Raw genomic sequence first — 17,000 nt, 5'->3', positions numbered from 1 at the left:
TCTATCTCCTCGGATCTATCTCACTCCCACACTCACCGTCCGCTTGCTATTTTATTTGCTGATTTAATCGCGTCTTGAAGCTTCCTTCCTGTGAGTACTTGTGGGTGTGCAGGGGAAAGGGAAGGGGAAAGTGCTTGGGGAAATGAGCGGGGAAATGGGCAGGGAAATTGGTGGGGGGAGGGGTATTTTATAGGCAGAGGGCAGTGGCATTTTGTGAGGCGTAGTTGCCGACACGCGCACACAGACTCATAATCAAATGTAATGTGCTGTGAGGCAATCTATAACCACCGGTCGAGCAACAGCTTGTCCCTCGGCGGAAAAAGGGGTTAGAAAGGGGGTAAAGGGGGTTAGGGCAAACAGCGAAAGATGAGAAAATTATTACGAAACTCAAGTGGCGAAAAAGTGGCCGAACGAGTCTTCAAGATGTCTTCGCTCCATCAGCGTTTTGAGAACATTATACGCTTGTTATTAAATTCAACGATATTGCCATTGAATTCGGGGAATTTCGATTCAATTTCGATATTGAGACGGCTCAATAGGCTCATACATATATGGCAAAGATACTTCAAGGTAAATAAAGAAATTTATTCCCAGAAAAATCAGAAATCTAATAATGTCTACAGTTATTTTCCGTTATTAGAAATAGATTAGAAGATTGCTTAAATAGCTTTGATTATTTATTTTCATTTTAATAATAAATAGCCCAAATATTCGCATCACATTAATGTAAATAGCAATTGATTACATAATCATTTAACCAACATTTATTTCCCTCACTTAGCCATGTGCGCTAATCACTGGATCAATTGTCTAACCGGGAAAGTTTGCTTTCGTGTGTTTGTTTTATTGTCTACGCTTCACACAATTATCCATTCCGAAGTCTCTCAGTTTTTCCTTGAGGAAAAGCGACTCATTAATTGAATTAAACAGATCAATAGAATAATGCCCCTGTTATTCTACAGCAACAACAAAAGGCAATCGAACATGTAAGTTAGGCAAACGACATGGGTAAGAACATCTCAATCTTGCGCTGCAAATTCAGTAAACCCTGTCTGCTGGTCAATGACAGACAGTAGATGTCTTTGACTTGCTTTTCGTACTTTTATGTACTTGTATTTCCACTTGTTTGTTTATTTTCACTTTTCACTTCACGTTTCCCACTCGGCCATAGCCGTTTGTTTGCCTATGACATAGACACATGGCTGGCACTGTGTTTGCTCAATAAGTCGGGCCAAGGGGGCGTATGCTCGATGTGCCATTTAGAATGTGGATATGGGGATGCCACTGCCACGCGAATCGACGACGACGACAAGTCAGCCGAATGTGTCAAACGGCAATAATCAGTCCCAAGGCGAAACCAGTTGACAATGCTCGCACATCCTCGCTAACATGGAAAGTAAAGCCATTACAACGGGGGAGAATTACTGCGAAAAAAAACCGTATACTTCCTCCTTATGTATTCTCTGACACTCGCTTAAGATTATTCCATATTGTGTGCTGTGCCGGGCCACGCGGCGTATGCGTAACATTCTCGCAGCTTCCACAGCCGTCGGCAATTCGCCATTAAACGCCCGTTATACATAAACTTTTCGCTGCATTCGAATTTTCCCGCCGCTGACAAGGGTTAAGGGTTCGAGTTCGAGTTCGACGTTGAGCCCCAAGGAGATGAAGATGACCTCGGGGAATGGGGCATGGGACACGGGCCGTCTGAGCGTTAACATAACGACAGACCCCTTGTCGCTGTCGCTCGGATCGTCTTATCAGGCGAATTGAGCTCTCTCATTCGCACGCAACAAATAAATTCGCAAAAAATAAATAAAGAAAATCGCACAGGATGAAAAGCTAGGGAATGACAGCCGAAGCGGAAAGTACTCTAGGAAATTGTATTTATTTAATACAATTTTCTGAATTTGTTCGAGTTTCTTATTCTTCCTCCCACTCATGTAACTATAAGCGCCATCTATCTCTATTTAATATCGATTTTACCAGTATTGCATAGTAAAAACTATATGCGATTTTGTGTCCAATTTTAAAAATTTTAAATAATTTATTTTGTAATTTAAATTTATCTGTAAAGTAATTCTGATAGAAGGGTAGGTAAAATATACTGCTTTATTTATTTGGTAAATCCTTGTTTAATCATTTATTCGGTCTGTTTGAGCTGCCACTTACGCTCCGTCACTTAATCAGTCACAGGTTGGTCTTGATTCGGGACACGCTAAACGACACGTAGACAAATTGACAGAATCATGCATCTATAAATAGAAGGACAAATATAAGGAGACAAAAAAAGAAAACAAGGACTTGCGAGATTGATTGAATTTTTGGTACAATAGATAGGATAACGAATGTGCACACATGACCAGACACAAGCACCTTTAAAAACATTAGGTTTTACAACTTACTCAGGATGTCGCATAGGACCCCTTCAATGAAGAGTGCGAAACGGCGGCAATGGCAAATGTTTATATACCTACATACATTTGTTTGTGGAGGAGAGAGGGGGTTTATACAGGGGTCCCATAGAGGAATGTGGGATCTCAGAAATAGAGGTAGACTTCCCGATGTCGCGCGTTTGACTGCACTTAATGAAGTCGACTAAATTGACTTTATTGTTGTGCAAATAGACGAGCTCTCCGCTACACTCTCTGGTCTTCTGCTCTTCTCGTTAAGTACGTATTATAATAATATATTTACATTGTCGGGGAGTGAGAAGTGCGGAGGCCTATGCCAACACTCATTGCCAGTGCGTGCGTCTGCCCATTGTACTTAAATGTTATAAATAAATAAAACATGGCCCATGCTCTGCGACACCGCCCCCTGCCGCGCTATAAATATTTCATGGGTCCCCCATAAACGCACACAAGGCGCTGTGTCATTTAAATAAATAATTTTCAATAAGGTTTAAATAAATTAAGTGTAAATTGAATTAAATGCTTGCATGCAGTGGCTGCTGTCGTTGCAGCTGCAAAAACCCCGCGACATGCTAACAAAACTAAATTATTTGCCTTTCAATGTTTCCCTTTTTTTGCGTTGAACCTCTGCAAATTCCGCTGTCACGTTTTGCGGGCTGGAGAAAAAGTCTTTAAATTTAATCCACTGCGGTTTATGAAATTTCAATTGTTTGTTTTTCTCTCGCTTGCAATTTAATATTTAATATTTTTTCAAAAGCCAGGCCATCAGAAAAAGGGGGTAATGTAATTATTTTAGGAACGAGTTTTTTCATACCATTGCTTATCAGCAGTAAAACAGTAACTATATTTAGCGACGGCATTTAAAAAGCGTAGCCTTACGATTAAAAAGAATGTATCCAAAGTATGGCTACGACATACGCAAAGGTTATTTAATAAAGCCCTAAAAAACTGTATAATAATTTGTCCTAGGGTATGCATTTTTTTTCTCTTTATAGTAAAGGTGTGAAAGAATCCATATATCCAAGTAAATATTTGTTCTGTCAAAGAGAGGAATTGGGCAGGAAAAATATGGTCTAAAATAAATACAATAAACTATTCAAAAGGGATACGTTTATTCATTTTGTAATTTATTGCCATAGAAAATATGAAATTACAATTTTTTAATAATATTTTTATAAAATTTGTTTAAAATAAATCAATGCCTTTGAATTCATTTTTGCAGGACTTTAAAGTTTAAATAAATACGCAATAATAAGAACTAAGCAAAAATAATATGGCATATATTTTTCCGGAGAATTCTAAAAATATTTGCCACACTTATCAGGCATGAACGCTAATCATTCGTACGAGATTTAGCTCATCTGTTGTCATTAACACTCGCGTATAAAAGCCCGTTAATTCCCTGAAATGTTTTCTGTTGACTCTGCTGGCATATTTTTGGCAAACGCATATCAGAGATAGGAAACGTTTACGTACAGCTTATCTAACAATAATAAATTATATGGAAATGCGTTTCATGAATGAACCCATTTTTGCTTTCGTCCCAAAGGGGAGATTACTCGTTCATTGCGCTGGAAATTGTCAATAAAAATAACGATTGGTAATTCAGTTTATTTCTGAAGCATTGGCTATTATTACAGTAAAAGCTACTGTGGAGTAATTTATGTGGAATTATAATTCAATGAAATTAAGCTTCTGTAGGCAAAACAAAGTAACAAGATATAATGTTATAATTTTTCGCTGAACCCTCAGCCCTGTTTACATTTTCACATGATTAATTTTGTGTAAACCAGCCAGCAATTTGAAATGTTTGATTAAACGGCAAAGCATAAATTTCGTTTTATGAGGATTACAATGAATACCGACATGGGGATATGGCTGCCAAGGAAAGGTTACTCATGGCCGGTCATTAATCTTCCACATTTAAGCAGAATTTTCACGCATTTGCACCCAGACATCGGACCCACATCAGGCACATAATCCAGCTACCCAGCTACCCAAATGCCCAGATACCCCGTTCGGTCGAAACAGTTACGACTGAGTTGCGAGCGCGTTTAATTAATATTAATTTGCATTCCATGGCAACAAAACTGAAGCTGTGACGACATGTGATTCCCGGGGGTCTATAAAGCGCAGGGTGAAATGGCGAATTTATTTGAGGGCCAACAAAGTGATCAATGGACCCAATCAATAGCACTGAAACGCCAGAAAAGCGAGGACTAAGCTGTGAAAAGTGAGAGGGCTCTGGTACCTTTTCCAAACTTTATAAAGAACACTTAAAAACAGACTCAGTAAAATATCATATAGGTATTTATTTTGTACTTGAAATGGAAAAAATTGAATTATCAATGAAACTTTCAGGCATAAAATATATTTCTTAAATAAAAAAAATATGATACTTTTTGACTAGTTTATATTTTTTTTATTTTTGAATACAGGATATATGTTAGCCACTAAGTAAACCATAAACTTCTAGGCATAAAATATATTTTTTAAATTAATAAATATTTGGGTACTATACGTTTTTAAGTAAAGGTTCTTTCCTCTTTATTTATATTTTTCTTATTACCGAATACAGGGTATATGCTAGTTCATAAACCAACCATATCTCTTCTAATTCGCCGTGGGGTTTTGCACAATTTTTGATTGCTTTCAATGGCGCTTAAGCTGGCGCTCCCCGGCGACTCTGTGTGTGTTTATGTTTATTTGGAAATTTCCGTGTGGGTGTGCGCCTTTTAATCGCCTCAATAGATTTGACATTCAGTTAACAGAACACTTTATTTCGCTCACTGTCTGGGGAATCGAATCGAGAATTTAAATTTCGGTTGGGGTTGGACGGCACTTGATGGCGCTTAGCGGTGCGTGGCTCATAATTTAACTTTTCAGCGGAAATTCCCACAAGGTGTTTCCAAGTTCCCCCTTCTTCACCCCAAAAAATTACATACAACAAGCAGCAGAAGACAGCAACCAAAAAAAAAAAGAGAATATAAAATAAAACCAAGGAAAGCAATTTAAAAATTTACGACATTCCACACTCATTACACCTTACGGGTTTTCAGATTTTCTATATCAGTTTGGTTTTTTTGCTCTCCTTTTGGCCAAAACGGCGGTCTACTGGCGGCGCCACGCCCCCTGCGTCCAGGTGCGCCCATGCGAAATTTGGCGTACAACTTCCGCGCGACTTTTGGGTTTTTGTATGCAAATTTCCATTTCTTATTCCGACTCTTTTTTCTCTGCTTTGTTTTTGCGCGCTGGGAAAATTTTCGCTGTTGTCGTCGTCGTTTATTCTTGACTTGAGTTGACTTGGGCTTGGCTTAGAGCTGTCCGAAAAGAAAAACATATAAAAACACAATGGCGAGCAGAAGCGGAGGAAAATTTCCAGTCTTATCGGTTGTTTCTGTTCGAAAAGTGTGTAGTACATATATAGTACAACCCCCCTGGTTTTCCCACAATCCTCCTTCTTCTTTGGAGTCCAGTATTTGCATTATTGCTAGCTCTTTTCTGTTTTGTTCTGTTCTGGCATCGGGGAATTACCTATAATGACGGTCACTCCGTAGCGGTCGCCTGCTGATGGATGGCTTCCTCCCGGTGGAAATTTCATGATCATTAAGCACTGAAGTTCTACTTAAATGGGCAAATTAAATTTGGCATTACCCATGGACTGCGGAAGGGAAATATCGTAAAAAATATAGCTACATGGCAAAGTTGTCCAATCAAATATTTTTCTGCGTTTCTATTATTTACTTATCTGCTTTTCCTCTTGGTCTTTGAATTTTCACCAAGGAAATCGAAACAAAATAAAATAAAATAAGTTGGAACTTTATATTTAACTTCAGCTATATGCATTCCCTTTGTCCGCTTCTTTTGGCTGCTTTGATTCTTATTATTTGCTTATTCAACTTTTTTATTACACTCTTAAAAAGTTTACTTATAAAGGGAGAGAAATTAAATGACTGAAATATTAATTTTTAAGTTAATTTTAAGTTTAAATAATATTATATAATATTTGTAATTTGTATAATATTATATAGAGGCCCAAGTGTTTTCCATAATATTTTATATTTAATATGTAAAATATTAAATAATTCAGATTTTTCTTCCTGTGCACTCATTCATTCACTTTAGTGCTTTCGACTCTTGTTCTCATTGTCGTCGTTATTTGTTGTTGGACTTGTAAGTAGCTGAAATGGGGAAAATGTGCGAAAGTGGGCAGGGTATAACGACATCGTTCAAGTTGAAGGACATAACTGAATTTCGGTCGTTGTAGTTTTTGCTCCTTTCTGCTTTATGAAATTCAAATTGCAAATGGGAAAAGCAAAAGGCGAATGGCGAAGAATCCGTAATGAATTCTCTGGTTCTGGCTCTGCCTTGCGGGGCGTAAAAACTAATTAATTACACGTGCAAATTGTGATAAATTCCATTTGCTGGACTTCTTTTGCTCTAATTATTCGTTTTTATTGCATTTGCTATTTCATAATATCATTTACATACGCCACAATGTGTGGGAAGTATTCCTACGTGGGGCAGATTGCATCGATTTCTTGAGAGGGTGTTTATGGTACACTGGTGACCGCAACAACAAGTGTCCTTGCGCCACTTTTGCCCACCGAACAGCCTCTGCAGTGCACTGCACATCTGCACATCTCGTTTTGGAGCATTTTCTATTTATATTCATTGGCCCCCAGCGATCTTCCACCCACTTAAGCCACCCCCCAGCTCTCAGCATGCACTCTATAAACAAACAGAATTATGCGCTGTTTCTTATTTTTAATCACACGACATCCACGCACTAGTGCGGTTTATGAATTTAAACTGCACTAAGATGATTCATGTAGGAAAATAGAGCTGTCAACAGATTTTCCATTTTTACAAAAATTAATTTAACAATAAATTTTAAAAAATAATAAAAAAAATCTTATGAACGTTAAAAACTCCCGAACATTTTATATATAATGAAAAGATTTAATTATCATTTATTTAGGTGTCAAAAAGTATGCAATAAAATAGAAATTCATCGTATTTTAGATACTTTCCGTCATTTTTATAGGATATTTCAAATCCCTAGCGATACGCTATCGACCATGACATAAATCAAAAAATGCAACCAATAAAACCTGATAGATAATACAGATAGTACCATACATTTTCCCCTGCCACCTCTGGTAAGCAATAAAGACATCAGCCAAAACAAGTCGTCACACTCACTTTGATCTCATCCAACGGCATGCAATTTCAATTCATTTGAACTTGAGTGCCGAACAAGAGAGTGCCAAGTCCTTATAATTAATGCCTGCAATTGAACTTGACCCAAAAAATGTGTGAATTATTTTCAGGCAAAAGCCGACATTCTACGGGGGAGGCTGCCAAGTGGACTTCAAGGGAAATTGCCTTGGAGCAGCCATGTCTTAAATTGCGAAACTCTAAACCGTTTGTCTGTGTGATTTATGGGACGGGCAGAAGGGTCTAAATGGGTCAATTGGTATCTCTTGTGAATATTACAAGAATTTATGAGCTTCAAGAATTAAGAGGATGCTGGCTATTTGTTGAGGTAAATGTGTGAGGATTAAAGGCTTACGAGGCAGAGAATTATTACTGACTTAAATTATTTAAATACACAAAATAGCTCAGCACTCACTTTATACGTCGTTTAATATGTGATAACCTTCAGTTATTATTTCATTGGATAACATGAACTGAAAACGCCATTCCCATGATGAATATCCATAACATAAACTTTTCCTTTATCAATATATTTTTATTTTTCTTTTAAAATTGGCCACATAAACAAATACACATCCAATTATTACGATTGGATTTCTCAAGAGTTCTAAGAAACTTGTATTTTTCTTCGCTTTGATCGAAATACATTTGATTGCTTTTTCCGTTTACCTGGATATTGGAATTGTTTATGTTTATGATTCAAAGATATGCCAACTAAATCTACCTGGAATTTCGTATCTCTAAATATAAATCCAATTTAAATTGTTAAGAAGTTTAAGAAATTTTGTGATGGTGTTGCAGAATTTTGCAATGGATGCTTTTAGCCGTATCCTTTATATATCCTGTATCTACTTATGTGTTTGCCACATCCTATACGATCTTAGTTTTTGTGCATTACCCGTTTCGCTTTTGCCAAGAGCTTGTTTTCTTTTATGCAAACACTTTTGACCCAGTTATGCGACTCCTTTCATTCGTTGCCAGCTGAAAATTCCATCTAGCTAAAATAAACTTAGACCGCCACACTATCTTTATTTCCTCAACGTTTCTCCCTCTTCTTCTTTTTCCCATTCCCATCACTCAAATTGCAACTACTCAAAGTTTTTGAGCTCCGAGTCGCTTCTGTTTTGCTTTGATATCAAATGCATTCACGTTTAGTTTTGTAATTAAAACTGTAATTCCACACAGATACTCGTTGGGGGTGTGAGGCTGAAGGGATGTCATTAGCATGCAAATGTATGCGTGACGGGTGGAGAGCCCATTCAAGGTAACCCCACCCAGCGGGAACATTCCTCTGGAAAATAACATATTTTCAAGAGGTTTCTCCATACAAGCCGAAGGGACAAAACCTCATTCACCCCTTACATTTCTTCCGTCTCTGGTTTCAAAATACACGGGGGTGACACAAAAAGTAAGGGGGAAATGAGGTTTCTATGTGGTTTTCCTAGGGAATTTACATTTTCCCTACACCGTCGCCTGCTGAAAGAAACAGGATTTCCAACACTTTCTGCTAAAAGGAACAGGATTTTCAGCACACAAAGAACCACCTTCTCACTTTCCCGGTGGGCAACTCCCCCACTCACACACTCGCATTCAAAACGGAGCCTGCTTCTGTTTGATAAGTGGGAAACTGTAAAAATTTCGTTGCATACTTGAGCGTCGAAATGAAATTGCGGCTGTGACAGCTGGCACGAAAATGAAAGTGAAAAGGAAAACTCTGCTCTTGGATTTGTACATGCGAATGTAAATGTGAATTTAATTGTGCCACCCACACAGACGAACGCCCACAGGACACCATAAATATGGATATGACAATAGTTCAAGGCTTGTAAAGATTTTTTTTTCAAATTTTAAACCAACAAAAACAATACATTTTGGCTATAAAGATTATGCTAACATTTGTTCAAGTACAAATACGATATTTTTGTATGCAAATTAAGTCAATATATCATTCATATCACTGCATATTAATTAATTTCATAGGAGAGATACATTTTTAATTTTTTTTTTTAAGTTGATACAGAAATTTGAACACTATAGCGTGCATTAAGCTTAAACATTTTCCAGTATTTATTTTGGCAGGCTTGCATGAACATCACTCACCCGTACCTTATCCATATGAATAATTGGCTTTCCATGCATTAGTAAAATATTTCTGCCTTTAAAGTGTAAGAAGTAAGGTTTTCGTATGTCTTACTTTGTTAAGTTATTTAGTATTACTGCCTAAAAATACATTTAAAACTTGTTTAGTTTTTTATTTAAGAGCTAAGACTTATTTTAAAACGCGATATGTTATAAACCATATTTTAATCATATTTAAATAGAAAGCAGATTATAGGAACTATTAAGAAAAATATTATAAATTAATCATTTTAAAAGTTATTACTATTTATTACTATTTTTTTGCCCTCCCCTGTGCCGTTACGCACATCTTTAACGTGTTAAAACCACTCGAGGCGGCGGCGAGTTGCTGGTGGCCGCGTCAGTCAATCAGAGAGATGGCGTTTGCCTGTCGCCGACTTGCCAAGAAACTTGGGCCCTGCGGCTTTTATAATAATTTCAAGTGTTTATAGTTGAAATATATGTACAGGATGGCGCTCCACATAGTTACACATAGTATGCGGGCCCATTGGCATGAATATCTGACATATCTCCGTGTAACGCCTTGTCGCCTGCCGGTCGAGTTTCGTTTTCGGGCTTAGTCTCCGTTGCGCCTTTGCTCGCTTCCTTCCTGGCCAACTTCCTGTCACGCTTGAGGGGCTGGTGCCACAAGGGCTGGGGATTGGGATTGGCCCTGCCGATTGCTATATAAACATTACCCCGATCCCCGATCCCTGGATCCCTGCACAGTGTTTGCCCTTTCGAGACGACGTGCAGGAAATTTGAGCAACGATGGGATGAGCAACGCAAAAAAATATAAAAAAAAATATTACAAAAAAAGAGGAAAGAAAATCCATTTACGTAATTACTTCGAGTTAACTTTCGCCCTCGCTTCTCCTGCTGCACAGGGATGCGCGCTCTTTTCCCAATTGAATTATTGAAGAATTGCTTATTCGCTTATTGGAAATCTGTTCCCGCTCCTGCAATGCCACTAGTTGAGTTACAGCCACCATAATTGGATGAAACGGGGTCGAACTCGGACCCTCAACCTATATCGATTACATTACGGCCAAAAGTTTTCCCATTTTCATGGCCCTCCATCTACCGTTAATTATATTTGCCCAGCAACATTTTTTACGAGGGTTTCGCCAGAGGAAAGCGAGTTAAACGTGTTGAAGTTGCATTTAATTATTCTAATTTATGGCTCACAGAGTATCCATCATTGAAGTTGGTTATTTTTGGGAACCCAAATCTATGTTCATAGGCAATCTTTCTGTAGTTAGCTGGCGTTTAGCTGAGGTGGGTAAAATGTGGGAAATTAATGGCCCGCAGGCGTTTCCTTTGAACGAAACTCATTAAGGACAAATATATTTCATGCAAACGTTGGTAATTACCAGAGTAACATAATTATAATTTCTTTGGAAAGCATTAAATCATTCATGGGTCACTTATTTTTTGGAAATTTCTAAGAACAAGTGCCTAAAATTACACTTTATTTATTTTCTAAATTACATTGCCTACTTTTAGGCGCCCAATAGTAGTTTTTAAATAGTTTTTAAATTGTAACTCTTCTGTTTTTGACCGTATATGGTAATAAAAACCAAAAACTTACCATATCGTCGGGGAAAAAACTAAATAATTAAATATTTCATCGATTTCCCTATAACAAAAACAAAGCAAACCCAACTATAACTTTCGTTTACACCAAAAAACAATCAGCTTACTTCATTTCAATTGACTTGCCTTGCAATCAAATAGAATAAGACGCTTACCGAACAGCAGAAATCAACTTGGCTTAACTCTTCTCCTTCACTTACCAACTTTCAGAACAGTGTTTGCAGACAAAGCATTTAATAATGTAAGACTGCCCTAAGACTTGCGTTCTGTAATTACACACACAAGTTGGGGGAACGAAGGAGTCGAAGCACGAGCACGAGTACGAGGCGACTGCACCAGAAAGGACCAAGAAAGGAAAAGGACTTGGAGGACCAACAAGTTGCCAACCCGAACCCAATCAGGAACCCAATTTCCAGGAAGTGAAAGCAGCAAAACGGCAGCCGTGGATACCAACGCGCTGCGCAGCTCAGCCACTGTGAAAGTGACGTCGGCGCCGCCGCCGCTGACGCCGCTGCCCCCCTCGGCGACGACGCCCCTGACAATTTGTCAGCCGCCCCCTCCGACCCCGCCCTACCAGCGGCTAACCAAAGCGCTGCAATGCGATCCACGCTGCGGCCACGAGGTGAGTGCAAATTGAAATGCCTGTGGCGGCGAAATCAAGGGGGGTCGTTCTTTCCCGAGTTTCCCTCACAACTTTTGCCCACCTGTAAATTCTGGGGTTCTTCTCCGAGTCGCGGCCATGGCGCGGTTAATGTCAATTACCTCCGCCATTAGTCGAACCACTCCGTGGCAGACCAAGTTTTTTAATAAATTTTAAGGAACTCGACAAATGGAATGTGATTTACAGATGCAAAAAAAGTTTAAATATAATTTAAATTTATTTAAAGGCAGCAAAGGCAACAATGCGTATTAATAATATTTTAAAAGTATTTTCAAATTTACTTCAAGTTTTTATAATAATACAGCATTATTTATATTAAAATACAAATGGTGTTAGTTTGGAATAGATTGTAATTTTCGTAATATTTTTTTTGTGTTTAAATTTTTTAATACTTTCTTTAAGTTAATTTCTATAAAAATATTATTCCTAAATATTTGAATAAATCCTATATAACTAAGCCCTTAAAATGACTTCAAATGATTTCCCTATTAAGATAAACATCTTAAAAACCTCTCTTATTTTACAACCCAATGAAACTAATGCGAAACCATAAGAAAGTGTCAATAACTGAAATACAAGTGCTTAGTTATTTGCCATAACCAAACATCATAAAATCGGCGCTAAGATAAGTTTTTTCAAGCATCCGTATCGTAAAACAAATTTCCTTCGGCATCCTTTTTGTGATGTCGCAACCGACAATTGCAGCCTTCAAATTGTTATGGCAAAATTTATCTCCGCATTGTGTCATGAACTTATTGTGCCAGATTTGCGTGTGTCCTTGTGCATGATGAATTGTGTCTCATATATGCGAGTAGGTCTTGAATGCAACCAGAAAGGGTTTACCTCTAGCGCTCTGACGTCACAGTGTTAGCCAGGTTATTGTCGCTTGTTGTTTTTGGGCCATGTTCCGTGTAGGTGTGACACCACCCCCCTCGTATTTGTGGGCGTGTGCGTATTTGTGTGTTAGCTAATACACAAACCCGGTGCAATTATGTATGGGTTCAAGGCTAATTTGCTTGTGCAGCAATGGCGTTGTCAGGTTATACACTGGAAAAAAATAAAGTTTATTAAAATAAAAGTAAAAAAAATATTAAAACTTTTAGAAATAGGAATAAAGGAACGAATATTGCTAGAAAGGTCTGTTATATGAAAATATTAATATAATAATAATTAACCTTAAAGCGGAAGAAATCAAATGAAAGTCCTTAAAAATTAAATGTATTTTTCCACCGACTGAAAATTAAAAAAAAAAGATAGTGAAAAAATATTTTCAGACTCTATTAAATTTGTTAATGTTTTTTAGATTTTTTCCCGTGCATTTAGGGTGTTTGTTGTCTTTGTGTGAGCTCATTCACCGCCTGCTTGTGACTTGCGTTGCAGAATGCGCGTGTGACCGAACGCCAGCTATCCGCATTACGTATACGCCGCGTTGCGTTCGCTCACTCGCTCATTCCTTAATTAACGCCCGCCCCTCTTGCGATGGCTCAAAAGGTGGATTAAAGAACTAAAAAACACATAGAAAGCCGAGCGGTGAAAGGAATGGCAAGCAACAAGCAAAAAGCGGCCACGTCAAGTGCACAGGGCACAGTTCAAATTACATTAACAAAAAAAAATTGTACCGCACTTGACCTTGGCCAATTGCAAACCCAAGAATTCTTGAACGGAAGCTTTCGGGGGCGCGAGTGCATAAATTACAGGCACCGAGCTTCCAGCCGGAATGGGAGCAGTCAATGTGTACATTGTGGAGTATCAAATAATCGCTGGGTAGGATTACTTAACCTTAGCCGGAGCCTTGTCCCTGGGGAAAATGTTCCGGAAATGCTTTAAGTTTTGACATTAGTTTGATGAAAGCACAACTAGAAGTTTGAGTTTTATTACAGGTAAATTCTTTATGATAAGGAAAATAAAGTTTCATAAGTTTTCGAGGATTAATTACAACATTTTTAAGTTTTGAGTCTAAATATGTATTTAAAATATTTTGAAAAATTTATTTAGGTAACCATCGGCCGTCGCATTGGCCTCTACAGATTTTGTGGCGACATCGGACGCGGCAACTTCTCCAAAGTCAAACTCGCTGTCCACCAACTGACGCGTGGTAAAAAAAGAGCCTTAAATACATTATCCTGATTTAAAATTAATCAGCTAATTTACAGACAAAGTGGCCATTAAGGTGGTGGACCTGGATCGGGCTGGTCTCGATGCCAAGGCCCTGCGAATGCTGTCCAGTGAAATAGCCACGCTCGAGTGTGTTCATCATCCAAATATACTAAGGTATATATATAAGAAAAGGCAACAAATCTTTATATTAAACATTTAAACATTTCTTTTAGGCTTTTCGAGGTGGTGGAGACTTTGGGACGGGTCTATCTGGTCACCGAATGGATTCGTGGTGGTGAGCTCTACAACCATATAACCCAAGGCGGTCCTCTGAGGGAGATTCATGCGGCTCCTTTATTGAAACAGCTCTTGCTGGCTGTCAAACATATGGTAAGCTGCCACATTTAAATTACATATATAAATTAAGTCTGGTCGATATAATTCAATTGTATCTCAACCAAAAATCAATATTTATCATTTGGGAATAATTAATTTTAAGCAGCGATTTAACAGACAGATTTATGGATGCTTTTATTAATATTTATTGTTCAATCTTCCTCGGTTTCATTTCAATTCTGTGAAATTAATTGAACTGAATTCCGCTTACAGCACAGTTTGGGCTACGTGCATCGAGATATTAAGGCGGAAAATGTCCTGCTCCTCTCGGAGGATCGCCTGAAGCTGGCCGATTTTGGTTTCAGCACAAAACTTATAAATGGTACGCGGTTAACAAGCCGTTCACTCCGTCAGCAAACTAATCAATTTCATGCTCTTTGACAGGTGCCAATCAAAAGCTCGACACGTTTTGCGGCTCCCCGCCGTATGCGGCGCCCGAGCTCTTTTCCGATGACCACTACATCGGAGCCCCCGTGGATGTGTGGGCCCTCGGCATCCTGCTCTACTTCATGGTGGTCGGGAACATGCCCTTCCGGGCACCCACAATTCCCGGCCTGAAGTCGGCCATTCTCAAGGGCGACTATCTGCTGCCCGGTCAGCTCAGTTTGCCCTGCATAAGACTTATACGTAAGTTTATAGTAGTTTATAAAATTTATGAAAATATAGAAAAACATAAATTTTAAAATATTTATATTTATTTTATGTGAGATATTTAAGCGCTATCATACTCAATTTCGAACTGAGTCATTCGTCATATTAGTTCTTACTCTCTTTTTTGAAATCAGAATCAGAGAATTGCATGGTAAAAACGAGATGCGAGAAATTTATAATGCGCATGTCGATTTGATCCCGTTTTTTTTTGTGTTTAGAGAACCTTTACTTTATTTAAATAACTAACCATAAAAATTAAAATTTGTATTTAAGATCAAGAGATAAGATAAGAGATTATAAAACCCAAATAATATTAAAGTTATAAATAATAATAAATAATAAATAATAAATAGTATTTAAAATTCTTGATTTCATATAACTTACCTTCCAATTTATTTCCAGAACGCATCCTGATCCACATACCCGCCCATCGGCCCACAATAGACGACATGCTGAACAGCCAGTTTGTGACCTGTCCGAAACTGAGTGCGGATCTGATGCAGTGGGAGATCAACCAGCACAGCAAGCCAGTTAAGCGATCGATCTTCTGGGTGCGCAGCAAATCGCATAGGCTAAGGAAATCGGCCTCTCTAAGGGATCGATATGCGGAGGTGGTCAAGAAGCCGGCCATTAGTATGAATACCCGGCAGCAGGACGAGATGTTTGTGCAGAATTTCCTGCAACCCATCGAGATTGGTCACGAACTATTGCTCCAAGGATCGGGTCAGCTGAAGGAACCGCCATCCACCGAACAGGCCAAGCGACCGACCAGAAGATACATGTTCTGCGGCAGCCTCAAGAAGAAGGTCACCCCGATGGAAACGGAGCCGGAGAAGCAGCTGGCCAACGGTGGGCAATGCGGTTCGGCCAAGATCAATCCGTGGAACGTGGAGGTGGCCGAGGATTGTCCCCTGTTCAAGAACTACGATGCGGAGACGGGCAGCTGCATTATGCTGCCCACGAACACCGAGGATCTCAGCCAGCTGGGAGCCCTGGAGTTCGAGGCGCGGCAGCTGCTGGCCGAACTGGGACTGTCCTCCGAGATGCTGATCAATGCCAGGCAGAGTGGACCGCGTTCCGACATCATTGGCGCCTACAGGATCGTGGTCAATCGGTTGCAGAAGCAATCTTGGCTGGCCAGGAAGCATGTGGAGATGGCACTGCATAGTGAGCCCAAGGCGGAGAAGCGGATCGAGAGGTCGTGCTGCATACTTTAAGACACCCGCGAATAGTTGTTGAATGTTTATATTACTCAACTGGTTCTTGAGGTTCCCCAAAGAGAAAGGCAAACTTGGGTTTCTCTGGCATTTTGTCAAGGGTTGTTTTCTTACCCTTTCCTTGGAAAGGAAGAGCAGAGGTTCAAAGAACTTCAAGCTTAAAAATCTTTTATACTAGAGGCTTCTTCATTTTTATCAGCTTTTTATCAAGATTCAATAACTAGTTGTTATGGTACCGAACTTGAAGCAGCAAATTGAGATTAGCAAAATATTAGAGTTAATATTCTGAAAATAAAGGAGAGAAAGAAGTTAATAATTCTTAGAAAGCATAAATAAATCGAAGAGGCTTAGAAAGTCCCAATTAGATAAATTAAATATTAACCTTTCGCTTGAACAAGAATAGAAAAAAGGAGAATTATCTGCAAATGCAAATAGATACTTTGGAAAATCCGAGTTTGCCTTTCTGGGGGATTAAGACCAGAGGATAAGCCCAATTAGTGTCAATTTGCCAGCTGCATAGGCGCGAGTTTGTTGTTAACGTATGTAGATTCCTACATTCTTTCCTTGGTTACTCATTCGAGAAAGTTCCTTATTTCGTGTAGCTTGAGTTTGTCCAAACGTTCGAGTCCA

At 38.8% G+C, this 17,000-nt stretch overlaps 1 protein-coding gene across 1 annotated transcript; it reads left to right on the top strand.

Moving 5' to 3' along the window:
• The first annotated feature begins 1,004 nt into the window (after nt 1-1,004).
• LOC108057817 (uncharacterized) lies at nt 1,005-16,431 on the top strand. Its single transcript, XM_017142257.3, has 8 exons — nt 1,005-1,008; nt 11,606-11,970; nt 14,005-14,104; nt 14,163-14,280; nt 14,340-14,496; nt 14,716-14,824; nt 14,887-15,129; nt 15,556-16,431. The coding sequence occupies exons 1-8, from the start codon at nt 1,005-1,007 to the stop codon at nt 16,368-16,370; spliced, it is 1,911 nt and encodes a 636-aa protein (XP_016997746.3). The 3' UTR covers nt 16,371-16,431.
• Nucleotides 16,432-17,000: the final 569 nt, after the last annotated feature.

Source organism: Drosophila takahashii, chromosome 2L (genome assembly GCF_030179915.1).
Source record: "Drosophila takahashii strain IR98-3 E-12201 chromosome 2L, DtakHiC1v2, whole genome shotgun sequence".
NCBI classification, from domain to species: Eukaryota; Metazoa; Arthropoda; class Insecta; order Diptera; family Drosophilidae; genus Drosophila; species Drosophila takahashii.
The sequence above is the reverse complement of the archived record's forward strand: the minus strand, read 5'-3'. Positions and strand labels throughout refer to the sequence as shown.